Source organism: Podarcis tiliguerta, assembly GCF_965153285.1.
Source record: "Podarcis tiliguerta genome assembly, chromosome: 3".
Classification (NCBI taxonomy): Eukaryota; Metazoa; Chordata; class Lepidosauria; order Squamata; family Lacertidae; genus Podarcis; species Podarcis tiliguerta.
The window spans coordinates 106,048,716-106,067,743 of NC_139536.1; the positions used below are offsets into that span (position 1 = coordinate 106,048,716).

General features: G+C 45.4%; 1 protein-coding gene across 3 annotated transcripts in view; it reads right to left on the bottom strand.

The window, feature by feature from the left end:
• PLCB1 (phospholipase C beta 1) overlaps positions 1-19,028 on the bottom strand; it is a 455,632-nt gene that overhangs the window by 169,989 nt on the left and 266,615 nt on the right. For all 3 annotated transcript variants that reach the window (XM_083431904.1, XM_083431905.1, XM_083431906.1), the window contains one exon: positions 344-423. In XM_083431904.1, the coding sequence (XP_083288030.1) occupies positions 344-423 (80 nt within the window). The remainder of the gene's footprint in view (positions 1-343; positions 424-19,028) is intronic.

The window sequence follows — 19,028 nt, forward strand, 5'->3', positions numbered from 1 at the left end:
AAAAGAACAACCTTGCGTGTCGGGGGAAAAGACAGACCAGCACCTTTCTCCCTAATGCACTAGCTTTTTAGATGACAGGGATGATCACGATGAGGATGATTTTCCCACAGAAGAACGTTCCATCATGCGAGCTCCAACAGCTATCTGAAGTGGTACGGGGATAACATGTTTATCACCTGGGAGAGAACTGGGCCAGTGGGAAAGAGGAAAAGGAATGTTTATAGAAGCAGCTGCCTGCGATTGCAGAAAACAATTGGTAGCAATCATTCTCACAAAGAAAAAGGAAGCTGACACACAACGAAGAGTAGAAACATCCTCCACAGCTCAGTGCTTTGTCACTTACGCTTTTTCCAGAAAAGCTTCCCTTGACATGTTCTGTGCCAGCAGGTTTGACGCCAGACTGAAGATTTGCTCCGACCATTCCTAAACAGACAGAAAGGAATTGCCACTTATGTTCAATTTATTTTTATTTTTTAATTTGCAAATTGAATTTCTAACCCCCCCCCCCTCACCCAAAGATCATGAGGCTGTTTACAATAGCAAGCACAGGACAGAGGAGCAATCCATCAGGACTTGAGTTCCAAGAAAACTGGCAATAGGCCATACACACCTGATAGCCAAACCCCCTTTTCAAGGCGAAAAATTGCAGGATGCTGTCCCTGGGGAGGCTCATCTGGTGCCTTCATTACATCCCTTTAGCCCCCAGGCAAAAACATTCCTCTTCTCCCAGACCCGTGGCTATTTAACAATCTACAGCCTTTTGAACTGTACATGCAGGGGTAATGTTTTTATTTGTTACTATGGCATGCACCCTTGTGTTTTTATATTGAAAACTGCCCTGTGATCCTCAGATGATGGGTGGTATAGAAAGTTAGTCAATTAATCAATAATAAAAATCACTCAGGCCAGTAGAAAGGTGTTCAGAACAGGCATCAACAGATACAGATTTACTTATAGATTATGTGAATGGGCAAGGAGGTAATGTTGGTTGACGCTGCTGTGGCTCAGAAAACCAAAGTTTCAGCAACAATTATAATTAGTATTTATACAGTATTTTTGTATGTCCAGAATGCTTCACATACATTATCATAGAACCTTTGGAACAACGCTGTAAGGAAGGTTCAGTATTATCCCATTATTGGAAGCAGTAGAGGTAGTATTAGGACTACCTTGTGGGACCATGGCAGAGACAACATCTTAATTGAGGACTTCCTAATACATAACTCTTGGTCACTACAGTGTGCTAGATCTCTTTCAACATGATTATTTTTCTGCTAAACAAGTAAGCTGAAACTGCCCTCAAACATGTTCTGGAATGAGCGAAATGATAACTTTTTTTATACATAAAATACAACACACTTATTTCCATTAGAACTTATTTGTGCAGAATGAACTAGATGTATTTCAGTATGGATTTTAAATGTACCTAAAGCAAGCATACACCTGTCTTAAACTGAATGTGGAGGCAGTGGAATGAGCTCCCTTTTAGAAATGCTACCCCCTTTGCCTGATAGAAATGTATTTCAAGAACTAATTTTATGGCACAAACATTATGTTTGAGCCCCCACCCAAGCTGCGCACACAAGAGAGCAACATGTTCAGGGCTTAGCAGTAACTTGATGATTTGAATCCCTTAGGAGAGTGGGGGAAACAACACTAACTAATCGGGGATTTTTCAAAACCTGGAATTAACAGAACAGACGGTTTTGCCTTGGAGAATCAAGAGTTCACTATACTTGGCGACTGTGGCATAAAAAGTCACATGTAAAAAATCCCTTTGAAGCAGAGGCGATCATATGATCAAATTAAAGGTTCCCACGCTCTGGGAGACGCAGTTGAACTGAACCGATCACCTTTCTACATGTAACATATTCTGCTTCTGCCTCTTACCCCTATTCCCACATCTCTGCTGACTGTTTGGAAAATCTCTCTGTCATCCAACCTTGAAGCCTTGCAGTTATCCTTCATGCCTCTTCACTTCCTCCTGCATACCGTCTCACAAATATCATCTTGCCAGCTTGTCATTCCCTTCCGTTCCTGCCTTGAAACCCACACCAAAGCCTAATTTATAGCAAAGCTCAAAAGGCAACCCAAGTAAATTCCTTTTCAATCTCCTTGTCATGGATGCTCCTTTCTCCAGTCAACTGTGAATTTTGAAACTCCAGCATTGCCAAAAAACCCATCACCAACCTGACCAATACTTCACATTTCAGGCCAAATACTGCTTAACTACTCTTCTTTCATTGCCCTCTTCTTCTTTTTAATCATCCCTTTAAGGACACGTTGGATGACTCAAATCTCATTGCAGGATCTTTGTGACAGTTTAAGAAGGTGCTGCCGATTCTCTGTTTTGTAGTTCTCATTTTCAGGCAGCTGCTGTACACTCTCCTCCTTTAACCTTAGTTATTTTCATTTACGTACACCTGCACATTCAGTGTTAACAATGGAGAGCTGTCAGAATCTCCCAGCCATTCTGCACATTATTTATCAACACAGAATTGAATTTCTGGTTTGGAAAAGCATGCACCTTGTAATAAGGCTGTTTGCCCTTATGCTTACCCACTCCTTCAGAGGGCAACACTCCCTCTGAAAGAACAGGTATTCACCTTGGGGGTACTTCTGAATCCTTTGCTGTCACTGGAGGTTTGAGTGGCTTCAGTAGCATGGAATGCCTTCCATCAGCTTCAGCTGATGGCACTATCCGGACAGGGGTAGCCTAACTTCTGTCACCTATGCTCTGCTAACCTCTAGGTTAGATTACTGAACATTATACATACAGCTGCCTTTGAAGACATTCTGGAAACTTCAGCTGGTGCAGAATTCAGCAGCCAGGTTGTTCACCAGGCAAAATGGTTTGAGCATATAATGCTAATCCTGGCCCAACTGCAGTGGCTGCCAATTAGTTTCCAGGCCCAATTCAAAGCGCTACTTTTGCCCTGTAAAGCCTTCCTTGGCTCAGGACTAGGGCTGGGTGATATCTGGTTTTCCACATTGCAGTATATCACCAGCTAAACATCATGACAAAGGAGATGGTGTTGGACTTTCGGAGGAAGAGAGGAGAACAAGCCCCGCTGTACATCCGGGAGGGCTGTGTGGAGAGAGTCTCTTCCTTTAAATTCCTAGGAGTTTATCTCATGAAGACCTTACTTGGAAAATAAATACAACCCAGGTGGTTAAGAAAGCCCAACAGAGACTCCATCTCCTCAGAGTCTTGCAGAAGAACGATGTCAATCAACATCTGGTGATCTCCTTCTACCGGTCAACAACAGAAAGTGTCCTTTCATACTGCATCATGGTGTGGTATGCTGGTTTGACATCATCTGATAGGAAGTGTCTACAGAGGGTGGTGAATACAGCATTATTATGGGCCGTCCCATGAATCCACTGGATGAAATAGCGGAAGAACGTTGCCTCAGGAGAGTGAGGAAAATTCTCAGGGATGATTCACACCCTGGCCGGCACATTCTTGATCTCTTGCCCTCAGGCAGAAGATATAGAAGCATGATTAGTCGCACCAACAGGGTAAAGAACAGCTTCTATCCATGGGCTGTTAGGCTGCTGAATGTAAAGATAACAACAGGGCAACTGACTTTCGGGTTTGGTGGGTGTGCGTCAGTAAACGAGGGGAATTAAGACTAAGAGAGCTGCGTGGGGTGTGTGTGTGCGTGTAACCTCACTGTATACAAGTTGTACAAGTGACGATAAAGTATTTCAATTTCAATGATACCAGGATGGTACTATCCTAGTTCCTGAAATAAGGATAGAACTATCCTAGAGGTGAACAGTTTTCAACATTGTAATGTATCACCAGGTGAACATTGTGAAATACCGATTTATCACAATGTCTGAAATAAGGGTGGAGATATGCATTGTCTGGTTTCACAGTTTTTCCTGCATCATGATTTTTGCCAGCGCCTGGTCTTGTGATTCACTGCCCCCTGCATGAGGCAGGGGAAAGCTGATCTGGCAGAGTTAACAGGGGCTACAGGAATCAAGAGCATTGGCTGGCTTCACGGTTTTTCCACATTGTGATTTTTTGCATAACACACACACACACACACCCCATGATTTACGCCAGGTCAAAAATTATGCAACCGATAGTACAATATGGACTTCAAACTGGTTTTGGACGATAGATCGATAGATAGCCCAGCCCTACTCAGGACTGCAATACAAGGACCACCACTCCCCATATGAACCAATCCAGACCCTGCAATCATTATTTGAGGCCCTTCTTCATGTGGCCCATTTTCTTCTAAAATGAATCTTGAAACTCTTGCTCAGCTCTTTCAAAAAGAATCATAGAATCATAGAGTTGGAAGAGACCACAAGGGCCATCGAGTCCAACCCCCTGCCAAGCAGGAAACACCATCAGAGCACTCCTGACATATGGTTGTCAAGCCTCTGCTTAAAGACCTCCAAAGAAGGAGACTCCACCACACTCCTTGGCAGCAAATTCCACTGTCGAACAGCTCTTACTGTCAGGAAGTTCTTCCTAATGTTTAGGTGGAATCTTCTTTCTTGTAGTTTGGATCCATTGCTCCGTGTCCGCTTCTCTGGAGCCGCAGAAAACAACCTTTCTCCCTCCTCTATGTGACATTCTTTTATATATTTGAACATGGCTATCATATCACCCCTTAACCTCCTCTTCTCCAGGCTAAAAAGGCAGAAAAAAGGGAGGGGAACCCCACCTTCTGTGTTAAATATTCATTTAACACAATACCCCATTCTGACTATTTTGGGGGGATTTCTCCTGCCACCCTGAAAGCTGCACATGCTAGCTTCCCATTTTTAGATGGGGAAAAGGGATCCATGATATGGAGAGCTGCCCATCTTTAAGGCTTCACAGAATAACCAGATGCAGCAGTCTGCAAAGTGCTTTATCATCTTGGACACGTTTTCTTTCAAAGCAAAGGGGCAGGTATGAAAACCAAATATAGTAGGCCCTTTAGCATCAGATTCTTATCAAAGTGCTGTGTCTCGTTCGTAATTTTAGTACGCCCTGTCTAGTTTTTCTAGCTTCCAAAAACATCCCAACATTGCTCTGTTCAAGAACTAATCATATGTTCTAAATCTTCTTGTGACAGTAAGTGCTACAAAGATTAATCACAGCGTAAGATAACAGTTTGAAATACTTTTAGCGCAATAAAGCCTGGTGATGTTTCTCTCACATTTAAAAACTCACGTCCTACTGATTGCATGTGCTTCCTGAGCCCAAGGCACATTTCACTTGTGATATGGGCTCTTATCAGTCCCTTGATCTCTTCTTTTTGGGGGGGGGGGGGTGGCATACACCTTTTGATTCAGTAAACATATAATAAAGTCATATTAATATGCAAGTGATTTGAACTGTATTAGGAAAGGACAAATCTGCCTATTCCTAGTCCACTACACTTTCATATGCTTAAATCAAAATCTGTATTTACCTACATTCCATTTTGCATTCATTTGCATTTTTTAAAAATCCTCTCAAACCACATATTTCAATGCATTTTAAAAGTAGAATTTTAAAGTCCACATTTTGATACATTTAATCTGCTGAGAACTGTATCACAGTATTTGGAGAAGTGCCAAATCCATTGGGCACTTTTGTTCTGAGCTCCACATTGACCCGAGAGGTGCTGATAATTTCCTACAGGAAATCACAAAGATCACATTTCTTTGCCTTGTTCAGTGCTGCCTTGTGCGAAACTTCAGAGCTGATCCTTCTGCCATTTTACTTTACTTTCAAGGGTTAACACTGTTAACCTCCCAGTCTTCAAAAGGGCAAGTTTAAGAGATGTGTCAGGGGTAAACGGTGACACTCTTAGCTAATGATAGCTAATTGCAAACAGGGCATCAGGTCAAACCATCTGAGAATACACAGAGATAGGCAGCCATTAACCTCAAGTCAACATAATGTGAGTGACTGTGGGAAGGTAACATATACCTAGGGAATAGTTCTCACATAGCATTTATTCCCAGGGAACACCAGTTTTGGGTTTTATTTATAGGGAGGTATGTGTACTCATGCAAACCAAACTGAGGCCTGGGTAATCTTATAGTATTGGGCAGTAAGGATTTACTAAACCTACTGTATCCTTTCGTAAGGAAATCAGCCCTGAGTGTTCACTGGAAGGACAGATCCTGAAGCTGAGATCCTGAATACTTTGGCCACCTCATGAGAAGAGAAGACTCCCTGGAAAAGACCCTGATGTTGGGAAAGATGGAGGGCACAAGGAGAAGGGGACGACAGAGGATGAGATGGTTGGACAGCGTTCTCGAAGCTACCAGCATGAGTCTGACCAAACTGCGGGAGGCAGTGGAAGACAGGAGTGCCTGGCGTGCTCTGGTCCATGGGGTCATGAAGAGTCGGACACGACTAAGCGACTAAACAACAACAACAGAGCACACATCAAAATGACAGCATTGCATATGAGTAACTATGACAGTGGCTTTGTGTACTCAGGTCTGTGTAAAGAGGGAGATCTTAGCTAGGGAGAGAACAAAAATCAATGGTGATCTTAAAAATAACTGACGCGTGCTCGTTGTTTGGGATCCTGATTTGTGACAATATGAAGCAAACACCATGTCTGGCCTTAAATAAATGTTCAAGGAATTTCAATGAAAGCAAACAGATACCAGATAAGACTTCGTGAAATTTCTCAAAGAAAGCAGAGGAGTTATGCACCTCCACAGACATAACTAAGCACAGAAGAAGATCACTATTTATTTAAGGTTGTTTCATACTGCTCTTCATAGTGAGATTTCCAGTGAATTTTACAAGGGGGGAGTAGAGCCACTGCTCCTCCTTCAGTTTTATATACTGTAGTAGTTCCTCTTCACTGCTTGCACAATGTTTAGAACTGCATAATATGTTGGGATCCGTATGATTCCAGCCTATGGCCACTTTCAAATGTGTTTACCCCTAAGTATTTTCTGCCCTGTTTTCACATAAATCTGCATTTTTAAAATCCACATGCAAATAATACCTGAATATGTGCTTTGAAATGTATTCTCTCTCAAAATGCATATTTCATCTAAAAATATGGATTTCTAACTTAATTTTTTCTCCAGATATGCATTAAAAATCAATGATTTCTAGCCTTTTAAAAAAAATTTAAAAACCAAGAATAGTATGGGAAAATTTGGAAAGTGGATAACTAAGTTCCAATCTGCATATTAATCTGGGAGGCACAGATCAGGTTTGCTCTATCAGAATATGCAAAGAATGATTTCCTAACTACAACCAGAGTGGACTACATTGACTACATCGTCAACTCCTTTTTCCCCATTCTGTTGCTATAGATATATATTGGGCCTGAAAATAACCCAATTTGATTTCCACACAATGAACTTCAGCTTCAATAAAGAAAGCTTTGTATTCACTCCCCTTTTGGTTCCATGTTCTTACACCATAATTCACATGGTGCCATTTCCCTTTATGCTAGCAGCAAATTATATAGCTCCTCAATGCCCTGGTGAAGCCTTAGATTTTCAGATCTGCTGCTGAACGAACACATTTCTCTCATCTTCCACATGCATAGCACTGCGTCCCTGAAGACATTTGTCTCAATATAAGATATCTCTTCTCATAGGAAAAGACAGCGCCTAAATGGTCCACATTCTCCAACGCTCTTCATCCAAATTGAAACTGACTGTGTGAAGACGATTCCCCCACCCTGCACATTTGTTTTTGGCTGGAGGAGAGGGGGGCACAGTTCAGCGGCAAAGCACAAGCTTACATTAGAGAAGCCCCAAGCTCAAAACACAGCATTCCCAGTCAGTGGCGTAGCGTGGGTTGTCAGCACCCGGGGCAAGGCAAGTAATTTGCGCCCCCTAACCCGGGGCAAGGCAAGTAATTTGCGGGGGCCCCCCCGCTGCACTGTCCCTCCCCCAGATAGTCCCTCGCTCTCTCTCCGCACCGCACCGCACCGCACGCCTGGCACCCTCCCCTCCACAGTGGGCGGCGACCCGGCGGCTCGGATCGGATTCGCACAGCCAGCACTGCAGTGAGAGAGAGTGAGTGAGCCAGGTAGGGGCAGAGAGCTGCGAGTGCGAGCGCGCCCACCCCCAGATGTTGCGCCCGGTGTGGCCGGCCCCCCCTGCACCCCCCACGCTACGCCACTGTTCCCAGTGAAAAGTGGACCTTGGAGGGCTCATGCCAGGGTCAGCCTATACACTATACCATGGGTAGGCAAACTAAGGCCTGGGGGCTGGACCTGGCCTAATCACCTTCTAAATCCGGCCCATGGACGGTCCGGGAATCAGCGTGTTTTTACATGAGTAGGATGTGTCCTTTCATTTAAAATGCATCTCTGGGTTATTTGTGGGGCATAGGAATTCGTTCATTCCCCCCCTCCCCCCCCCAAAAAAATATAGTACCCCCCCCAGAAAGTCTGAGGGACAGTGCACCGGCCCCCTACTGAAAAAGTTTGCTGACCCCTGCCTATACCTTTAAAGGTATAGAATTATGAGTAAGGTAAAGGTAAAGGGACCCCTGACCATTAGGTCCAGTCATGGCTGACTCTGGAGTTTCAGCGCTCATCTCGCTTTATTGGCTGAGGGAGCCGGAGTACAGCTTCCGGGTCATGTGGCCAGCATGTCTAAGCCGCTTCTGGCACACCAAAGCAGCACACGGAAACGCCGTTTACCTTCACACCAGAGCGGTACCTATTTATCTACTTGCACTTTGAAGTGCTTTTGAACTGGTAGGTGGGCAGGAGCTGGGACCGAGCAAAGGGAGCTCACCCCGTCACAGGGATTCGAACTGCCAACCTTCCGACTGGCAAGCCCTAGGCTCTGTGGTTTAGACCACAGCGCCACCAGTGTCCGTTAGAATTATGAATACACTGATGCAAAGGCCTCATGTTACGGAGGGTGAAAGCAAGAGAGAAGCTGCTGCAGACATCTAGGACCCCTTTTTGCATTATGTAGCAGGACAGAGTGACACCATAAAATCCCCAATTACTCGGAAAAAAATTCTGGCTGGACCCAGTCATCTCCCCCCGCCCCCTTTTTTGCATCATCCCTAATGGAAATGGAAATGCTGTTTGTGTGTGAACTCCTGTGTGTAGCTCTCTTCTTTCAAGCAGTCAATAGCTGTGCATTATATTCTTGTGTTGTTATTTTTGTTATATTATTGCATAAAATAACATTATATTGCAGCCACACCCCTGGAATGGCTTTGAATTACCAACTAAACCAGGTGAGGGTAGTTGAAGGGGCTCAAACCCTCAGTGAGTTTGGGAGTTCCCCTGTATTCAAAGACAGGTTCCCAGCAGATTGAGCAGACAAAACCAAGAGCAGGTCCAATGGTCAAGGAGGCCATTTCTACACATGCTGTAGAGCAGAGATTTCCACACTGTGTGTTGCGGCACGTTAGTGTGTCGGCTGCAGTGTGTAGGTATGCTGTGCAAATGCAACCCACACTCCTCCTGGGGCTGGAAAGGGATTATTTTAACCTCTGAGCTGCTAGTGAAACTGAATTACTGTGTCGCAAAATGATGCATGTCTAAAAAGTGTGTCACCAACATGAAAATTTTGGAAAGCTCTGCTGTAGAGGGAAATGAAAGGTAGCTGGGGCTCATCAATCTTGAAAGATAGAAGGAAAACTCTGATCCTAATCCTTTGCTGCCTTGTGGGATATCTTCAGGAGAAGAAGGCTAAGGAGTAAACCCTACACAAATCTGGAGTGGGATCCCTAAGATGGTTCGATGGCGTCTTGTACACCTCCTTCCGTCAACTCCTGAGGCCAAGCTGGTGCCAAACATATTGTTCTGCTTTCCTTTGAATCACACCAGCAAGGCCAAGAGTGGGGTCTTGCTGTCTGGACACTCCAGGACCTCCATACACACTGCCCAGGCTGACACACCAGGGAAGTCACTTTGGTACTGCTAATGCAGGGGTGGGACTTCACCCCCCAAAGGTACACTCCATTGTCTCTTGAGACAGATGGGTGCCAACAACAGTTTACCCCTCACAGAGCTACAAATTCCCAGAAACCCTTAACATATAGTGCCTAGAGTTTATTAAAGGAAAGAATGTGCTCCCAATGTGCTTTCAAAATATAGTGTGCATACATAGTAGTAGATAAAGGTAAAGGTAAAGGGGCCCCTGACCATTAGGTCCCGTCGTGGCTGACTCTGGGGTTGTGGTGCTCATCTCACTTTATTGGCTGAGGGAGCCAGCGTACAGCTTCCGGGTCATGTGGCCAGCATGACTAAGCCGCTTCTGATGAACCAGAGCAGCGCACGGAAACACCGTTTACCTTCCCGCCGGAGTGGTACCTATTTATCTACTTGCACTTTGACATGCTTTCGAACTGCTAGGTTGGCAGGAGTAGAGACAGAGCAACGGGAGCTCACCCCGTAGTGGGGATTCGAACTGCCAGCCTTCTGATCGGCAAGCACTAGGCTCTGTGATTTAACCCACCGCACCACCTGCGTCCCATCATAGTAGTAAATGAGTCCAATAGTACTAGATAGGACTCATTAAAATGTGGTTTAATGAGATGTGCAAGCCAGGCCGTTAAGGTATCTGTTCACAGATATTTTTTTTCAGTCTTCTTAGAAATGCTCATCTAGCTGCCTCTCTCTCACAGCCTTTAAGGTCCTTTTATTTAGACAGGCCTTTCACCTCATGGATCGACTTTGCTTCCAGTTTTGATAGATGGCATTAGTTGAGCTGCTGCTTTCTGGCTTTGTTCTAGTTTATTTGCTCATTTTATAAATTTTAACACAGTTGCTTTGGGCTTATATTTCACTGTAGTATGAATGTAGGCTTTAACGTTGTTAACCACCTTGACGGTTTAGTGCAGAAAAGCGGGACATACCTTTAAATATTATATAAATAAAACAGTTTAACTAAAATTAATTTGAAACCCCACATGACTGAGGCAGACCATGCCCTTTCCACTCCTCAGTAGTGAAGCAGCTATTACATGATTAATTTTTATTTCAGCAGCCATAGCAAAAGCAGTTCAGAAATGCCAAGTGGCTGAGAGATTAAATGTTAAAATAATTATAGTTAAATGCAGCCATTGAAGCCAGCAAATATGGTTTCTGTAGACACAGGTGTGCTGCTCAGACCAAGAGCTGGAAGAGCGTTGGCTGCGTAGCTCTTGAAAATAATAATAAAAAAAGCACTCAGAGGGTTTATTATTTAAAACCGAGGGGGGCATTGATAAATTGAGATCCCAAGCAAAGTTTAATGACCAAAGATTTGGAGAGAAACTAGAAAGAGAGAACAATAAGGAACAAGAGCAAGAAACAGAATTTTAGAGCTAAAAGACAAGTTGAGGTGCACATTTTCTCTGCATTAAACAATTCTTTTGAACTCGGAGGCAGGGGAGTGCATTTGAAAATGTGTCTATAGGAGATGAAGGGATACAAATGGAATACGGAAACATATTCATTCACATCTATTAAGAAAACCCATTAAAAGAGGAACAGAGAAATTCAGAAGTAAGATGATCATTGTTCATCCTTTACACGTTTAATAATTGTTAGATTCACTAAAAATATACCACTTAGTGTTAAAATGTTTAATTCTCCAAATAAGAGGAGGAAGTGGGGGTGGGGTCAGAAATCCACCTCCTACAAGAAACTCATATTAAGCAAGGAGATTAGAACTATTAAAGGTGTGTAAAATACGTGCATCATGTGAAAAGACCAAGAGGGGTGACAATCATACGGACAATTTTCAAATACTGAGATTATGAGCTGCAAAAAAACAAAACAAAAAAACAAAAACAGTTTGGATATATTGTTGAAAGTACCAATTAAAAACAAGAAGTATATTTTACTTGGCATTTATGTTCTGTTGGCAAAACAAGTTGTGGTTTTTTTATTAAACCCCCCCCCCAAAAAAAACCCCTTAATCTACTTAATGAGAACTTTTTATAGGAGATGATTTGCACTGTGCATTATCATCTGAAATGGCTAGATCTCAATCTGGAGCATCCCAAAGTACGCTTCCCAAAAGTTGTTTGGAACAGATTAATCTAATAGCTGGATGGAGATTTTACTATCCAGATAATAAAGATTGAGAGCAAAGATTCTGCTTATGTTGGGGAAATACTGAGCACTGTGCTTGGCTGCAAACAACACTACTACAGTGCTTATGCACTGACTCCCAGAAAGAAGAAAACAAGAATTTAACAACGAAAGCAGGAAAGTGTAGGATGGCTCAAAGAATTTCTACAAAGCAAAAGAAAGCTGAAGACAAATAATGCCTAGGACCGAATATTTTCTCCTCCTTAGTGTTTGAATCATTAGGACCAAAAGCTTCATCATTAGTTTGGCTTTAGCCAGGAAGTTCAAAGGCAGGCAACCTCTGCTGTTAGAACCATCAAATTAAAGGGCCATGAAAACAGCTACAAAAGAGAAAACAGCATTTTTTAAGGCAAAGCACAGAAGATTTGCAAAACTGAATTGTTTGAAAACACCACAGTAGGAGATGATGAGAAGAGAAGAGAGGTTTCCACTAGACATGGAGAGATATGCACGAAATGAGCATAGAACAAGGTCGGTGCTTTTGGTGAGGATGGGGACAAAATTTCTTGTCCGATGTAAACTTACATTCTCCCAAGTTTGTAGTTTTATAACAGTCCCAATCACTATATCTAATGCCGTGCTTGGGTGGCCAGTGCTGATCAGTTTGGAGCCAAAACAAGACCACCCACAAGCAAATAAACAAGTAAAAACAAAGAAAGAAACAACAACAACAAAAAAACACAGCAGCTAACTCCTCCAAACAGGCAAAACCCTCTCAAAACAGGAAGGGAAAAGATTGTGAATTTGTGCTGTTCACATAATAGTTATGGAACACTGGCAACATGAGGGTTCAACACAGGCTCATTCTGCCCATTGTCCATGAAGCTGCCATTTATCATCACAGCCCTTCTATTCAGGATTGAAGGAAGCACAGAAAATTGTCTGTTGCTGATCTCCATCAAAGCAGGGGGAAGAAAGTCTTTGCATCTTTCAAGCCTTGCATAGGTTGGGCAGAGTATCACAAAGTTTTATGTCGGGAGGTGACACCTGGCATACCCTCCAATGTTACTCAGAGGGGGGGAGAGACACTTCTCACTTCCCTCCAGCTGACCTTCCTCAACCCCCCATTTTGTCCCCACTCCCAACAAAGCAAATTCTATCAAAAGAAGGGCAAGTGTCACCACCATTACACCAACAGGCCACAACACACACACGTTCCACCAGTTGCACTCTCCTAAATCCATCTCTTAAAAAGCAGAGACATCACCTTGCTGACAAAGGTCCGTATAGTAAAAGCTATGGTTTTCCCAGTAGTGATGTATGGAAGTGAGAGCTGGACCATAAAGAAGGCTGATCGCCGAAGAATTGATGCTTTTGAATTATGGTGCTGGAGGAGACTCTTGAGAGTCCCATGGACTGCAAGAAGATCAAACCTATCCATTTAATATTATTTATTAAAGACCTGATTTATCGTCCAACATAACTTGTGAATTTGGCTGTTTCAGTTAGTTCAGAAGTTGGTGTTTCAAGGCACTGTGTTCCAGAGGGGTTCTAATAAAAAATTAGCACTGAAATAGTTTCAGTTCCAAATTTTTATTCTTGAGTCAAACGTATCACACTGTTGGGCACATCTGTTATTTTTAAGGTCTGTTCAGTCCATCTCGGCCTTTGCACCAACTCAACCTCTTTATCCACTGGCTCAGATAATTAAACCACACGAGGGATACAAAGCGTGTTCTCCTTCATGGAGAGCACGTGCTGCGGTGGGGGCCGCCAGGACACTCCAAAGTTGGGGGCGGGCTAATTGTTCGTTGGCCACTGATGCGATTGGGGCTTCCCTTCTTGTTGGGAAGAAGTTAATGTTGCCATTTGTTGATTGACAGCCAGAAATGCTAAAACTCCTTGCACGAGGCTAGGGCTTCCTCTTTTCGACCGTGCATTGGATTGCCCGTCCCCCCCCCCTTCCCTAGAATTAGGGTTGTTCGCTTTGACCTTGCTATGGCTGTCATGGGGTCGTCTGCTCTTGGGGCAGGGGCCTGGTAGGAATTTTGTCCATCTGGCTGATTGGCTGGGGCCATTTGGTTTTTGCCTACTGTGTAGCAAATCATCACAACTTGTAAGGTTGCGGTTAGGCATTGGTTTATGGTTTGGTTGGTTGAGGGGAAGTGGTTGAGTGCCTGCCCTTGGTAGGTTGAGTGCCTGCGCCTCTAATGCTGCTGCTGCAAGGGATTCCGTTACAGGAATTGGGGGCTAACTATTGCTTGTCCACTCTGTCAAGGGGGCTCGGGCCATAGCAATGAGCTCCTGGTTGCATTTGGGGTGAGGGCAGGTTCCCTGCTCCGCGTTACCCCCCAGTGTATTCCCCTATTCTGACTTTCGTATCGTGCGGAATGTCAGTCTGTCCCCCATGGTGGGGGCAGATAGTCACAACCAATGCCTAAGCAACCACTCACAAATTTGTATTTCAATAAAGTTGTTTGGCCAAAATTATGCCAAAAACCTTAAACAAAAATTCTGTGTGATTTGTGAGTTATTGGGGTGGCCCTGGGGACCTCGACACGCAACCACAATATTTTGTTGCAGCAAGTCCTACCTGTTATTTTCTAATTACCAAGTTAGGATAATGCAATCCTAGGCCAATCTTGAAATGGCAGATAGGCGACTTTTACAAATGACAAAACCCTCCATCCGCCTAAACGTTCTGTTAAAATTCCATTCTAAGAAGCAAAAGAGCATTATCTTAATTCTCTAACTTTTTGTGCTGTGCAATAAAAGACCATAGCTTCAAGGCTCACCAACTCATTAATTTTAACTTAAGCATAGAAAGTGAGCAGAGAACTCTCAATAAAATGACCAGTGAAAGGCTCGGGAATGGATTGTGCTCTGAAGTAAATTATTAACAGCCTGAACTCCAGAAGCAAACCGCAAGGAAATAATGGTTTGAAGTTTTTCCTCAAAGTGCTTTTCAAACAGTTCTGTCTGTGCAAACCTCATTATTTGCCATGCTGCAAATAACCTGTAGTTGCTCACTACAAACAGCTTAAAATCAACAAGAGCCTGCAATAAACAATTACCATCAGGGATATCATCGCTTTACAAAAATGCCTGATTTATGAGTAGAAGCTTTTAGCAAAGCGAATGGGCCAATTGCAGGGCACCTAGCTAACAGCAAAGAAACAAAATTCACTTATGAATCCTCACGCATATAAGTTTCCAAGGGGAAGGCTGGGAGGAGGAGATAACCACCATTGTAAAACATGCACAGAGGGCAAGCTTCTTGCTCACAGTGGGAGAGAAATACCTCAATTTGTTACACAGCTGATTTTACATCTGTTTCTTTATCTACAGCTAGAAATCACTCAGAAAGTGCAGCAACAGCTAAGCAGGCAAAATCCTTCCATATTTACCTTCTCCTCCCACACTGCGTCAAAGAACAGTCTCGCGGTGGCAGATTTATGTCCCTGTCGCAGGAAACCCCCCCCCCTTCCTTTTAACACACCACACACCGTAATGCACAAGCACTACACGAACACCCCACACATTTCCTGGTCCCGACCCAAGGGGTGCCCCTTCTAGAGGGACACCCCAGGAGCCCTCCGTACATAAGGAGGCGCCTTCTCCATTTCCTCAAATGGGCTCCCCATACTCCGCTTCGCCCTATCTCCGCCATTGGTAGACCGGCCGACCGAACTCGGGGTCAGCCGGCCGCCGCTTCAACCAATCAGTGTTACCGAACAGCGCTCCTAGTGGCGGCTACGCTGGTACTGCAGGCAGCGAGCGCCCGTCTCTTCGCTTTGACAGCTCACAAATACAAAGCTTCCGACTTCACTGAACCGTGACTGATCTAATCAAAATGTAGCAAGTCGCTTCCGACTGGCGAACTTGCTTTGAACTTCAAGGGCAACCTTCTTTATAAAATCACTAAAAATCAGCCGTACGTCGGATTTTCATCGGACCACTTTTATTCTACTCCATATTTCAGGGACTCACTAAGGGGGGTGACCCGGAGACGGTCAGCCATAATCCCCTAAGCGAGCAGTCACGTACCTGGCTACTGCATCTGGTGGGGCATGATAAACAAGATAAGCATCCTGATGGGCTCAGGCTCATCCCATCATGGACACAATTGAATGCATACGGTTGTATATTCAGGGCAGACAGCAACAAAAGGACCACGACCGGATTCCCCTCAGGGGGATGGAAACCGCACCCTTTCTTTGTTATTCAGGACTGGCACATGGGAGGGGGAGAGGGAGACTCTGGCCAGGTGTCAAGGTGCTCGGATTACCTGCTCGACCCCTCCCTGACTCCTCCTGATTTTGATATATTCATGATGTCACTATGATGTATTTTCTGGAGGTGTAACTCAGGGGATTAGGAGCTAATAAAAGTTAGGGTCTCCCTTTGTTCTGGGCTTCCATCTTGCTTCACCTCGTGGGCGGTGGGAGTCCTGTCGCGACAGTCTTTTCTCCAATAAAGACCAAGCCTACTGGCTGCTGTTTTGCTCCGAACTTACTCTGGTTGGTGTCTTTACTTTTGTCCAAGTGAACCCTCGGTACGTATTTTCCGTTAACAGTTTTGGCGACCGCGCTCAGGGACTCTTGGTTCTCCTGTAAGGGTGGGGAGGGAGATAGAGGGGATCAGGCGCCACTGGGCAGCCTTAGCCCGGGGATCCTTTTTCCTCTCCCTGCCTCCTCCTTGCGGGCGGTAATCAATAGTCACCAAAAGGCTCAACCAGAGGGAGCAAAGGCAGGGTCAAGCCGGCCAAAGAGAAAGATCCCGGGATCTACGGGGGACGTCGTCTACGAACGTGAGTATGGTTTTGAAGTAGACACATTGGGAGGGGGTGGAAAGGGTATCCCACGACAGCCGGACTTTCCTATCTTTCCTTCTTATCTGCTATCAGACGCCACCTTTTCGGGGTCGTCCAGGGGCGTCCTTACTCTCCCGTCTTCCCTTTTCGGAGTCGCCCCGGGAAGCACGGTTCTTAACTACTATCAGACGTCACCCCTCGGAGTCGCCCGGGGACGTCCTAGAAACCCCCCGTCTTCCCCCCTCGGAGTCGTCCCGGGAAGCACGGTCCTTATCTGCTATCAGACGCTACCTTTTCGGGGTCGTCCAGGAGCGTCCTATTTTTCTCCCGTTTTCCCCTTCGGAGTCGTCCGGGGAAGTACGGTTACTTATCTGCTTTCAGACGCCGCCTTTTCGGGGTCGTCCAGGGGCGTCCTAAACCCCATCCCCCTCTCCCGTTTTTCCCTCTCGGAGTCGGCCAGGGAATTGCGGATCTATACTGTACCTTCCTTTACTAATCTATCTCTCCCTCCCTCTTGAAACTCTTCAAAAACCTCCGCAAATGAAGCCGCCCCTCCTGCTCGGCGACCTTTGTTAGGGATGACCCGAGTACGTGAGAACGCAAGGTCATTTGCTTCCTTTCCGAACCTTTGATTTTCCGGGACCCCGATCTGGCACTGCGCTGTGCAGGCGTTCAGTAGGGAATCCCGAAATTAGTTTCGAGGTCAGGTAGGAGGCTGTCATGGTCAATAGAGGGTAACACATAAACTGGGGCCCCACACTAGGGTTAGTCTTGTGAACAGTACTGGAGTAGAATTCGAGGAACGTGGTTTTCCGGGTAGAAGAGTCCCGTGGTTTCCAGGCAAAGGAGCCTGTGGTTTTCCGGGTGAGAGGCAGACCCGTGGTTTAAATAGGTTTAAGAGACGTGGTTTTCCGGGTAGAAGAGACCCGTGGTTTCCAGGCAGAGGAGCCAGCGGTGCTCCTAGATAAAGATATTGTAGTTCATTTAATAGGTAGGGATTGTGTTGGTTAAGGATATCCTGAGTACTGAAGTCCTTTTATTATTTCTTTCTATCTCTCTGCCCCCCCTCTTTTTCCCTTTTCCTCTCCCCTTTTTCCCTTGTGTGTCTACCCCCTTCTGTCTTTAGCGTGCTTTGAAAGCAAAGGGATCCTATCACACCTATTAGGAGAGAGATGGGTGCCCATGCTTCCAAATACCCCGACTGGACCCCTCCAGGCGAAAAGGCTTCTATGAAGCCTTTCGGTCCTAGGGAGGACTCCGATACCCCTCTGCAGTTCGTCCTCTCCAATTGGAAGGAACTGAGGGGGAGAAAGGGACTCTCAAAATCCAAACTGAGGGATCTCTGTAACTCATCGTGGGTTGCTTATACCCACCACCTGGAACCCGCCTCTCAGTGGCCACCGCATGGTTCCTTTAACCTCATGAAGATGCAGGCACTTAAATCGTACCTAGCGGACGAAAAGCCCCGGCAGCTGTATTATCTCAATGCTTTTGCTGAAGCCCGTGAGTTGTTCCATAGACAACAAGCCCAAATCGTCCGACAAATGGCTGTTCTGAAAACTACCAGACCGCCCCCTTATGATGAGATTAGGGCGCAAGAAGAACAGCTGGACCGAACTCTAGTCCCGTTTTATTATCCTGAACCAAGGGCACCTCAGCCAGCCGGTGGGGGGGGAACCGGACCCGGGGCGGGAGCAGCTAACCCCCCTTCGGCTACCCCGTCCCAGACCTCGCCCGCGGTACCCCAACCTGGTCCCGATCAGACCGCGCCCGGACAGGAGGAGACCAACACTGATTTGACTTTGAGAACCCTACCCAACGGGCAGCCCCCTAACGAGGATAGAGAAGGACCAGTCGCTAGCAGGACTCGGAATAGAGATATCACTTTGAATGGAGAAGTGGAGGGCGCTTTCCCTTTAAGAGCACTGCCTATTCCACCGGCCAGGGAAGGAGACCCACCGCGTATGGTCTTTACACACCAACCCTTCCTGACTTCAGACCTAATGAACTGGTCAGACAAGATGCCCTCCCTTCGCGACGACCCCGACAAATGCCACCGTCAGGTTGCCACCATCTTCTCCACCCACAACCCCACGTGGGCGGACGTCCATATGCTACTCGGAGCTCTCTTCAATGAGGCAGAGAAAAGGGAAATCCTAACCAAAGCCGGGGAAGCTCTAGCGCGGGAAGGCTACCAACCTAACCGACCCGCCTCGATGGCCCCTCTGACTGCCCAAACC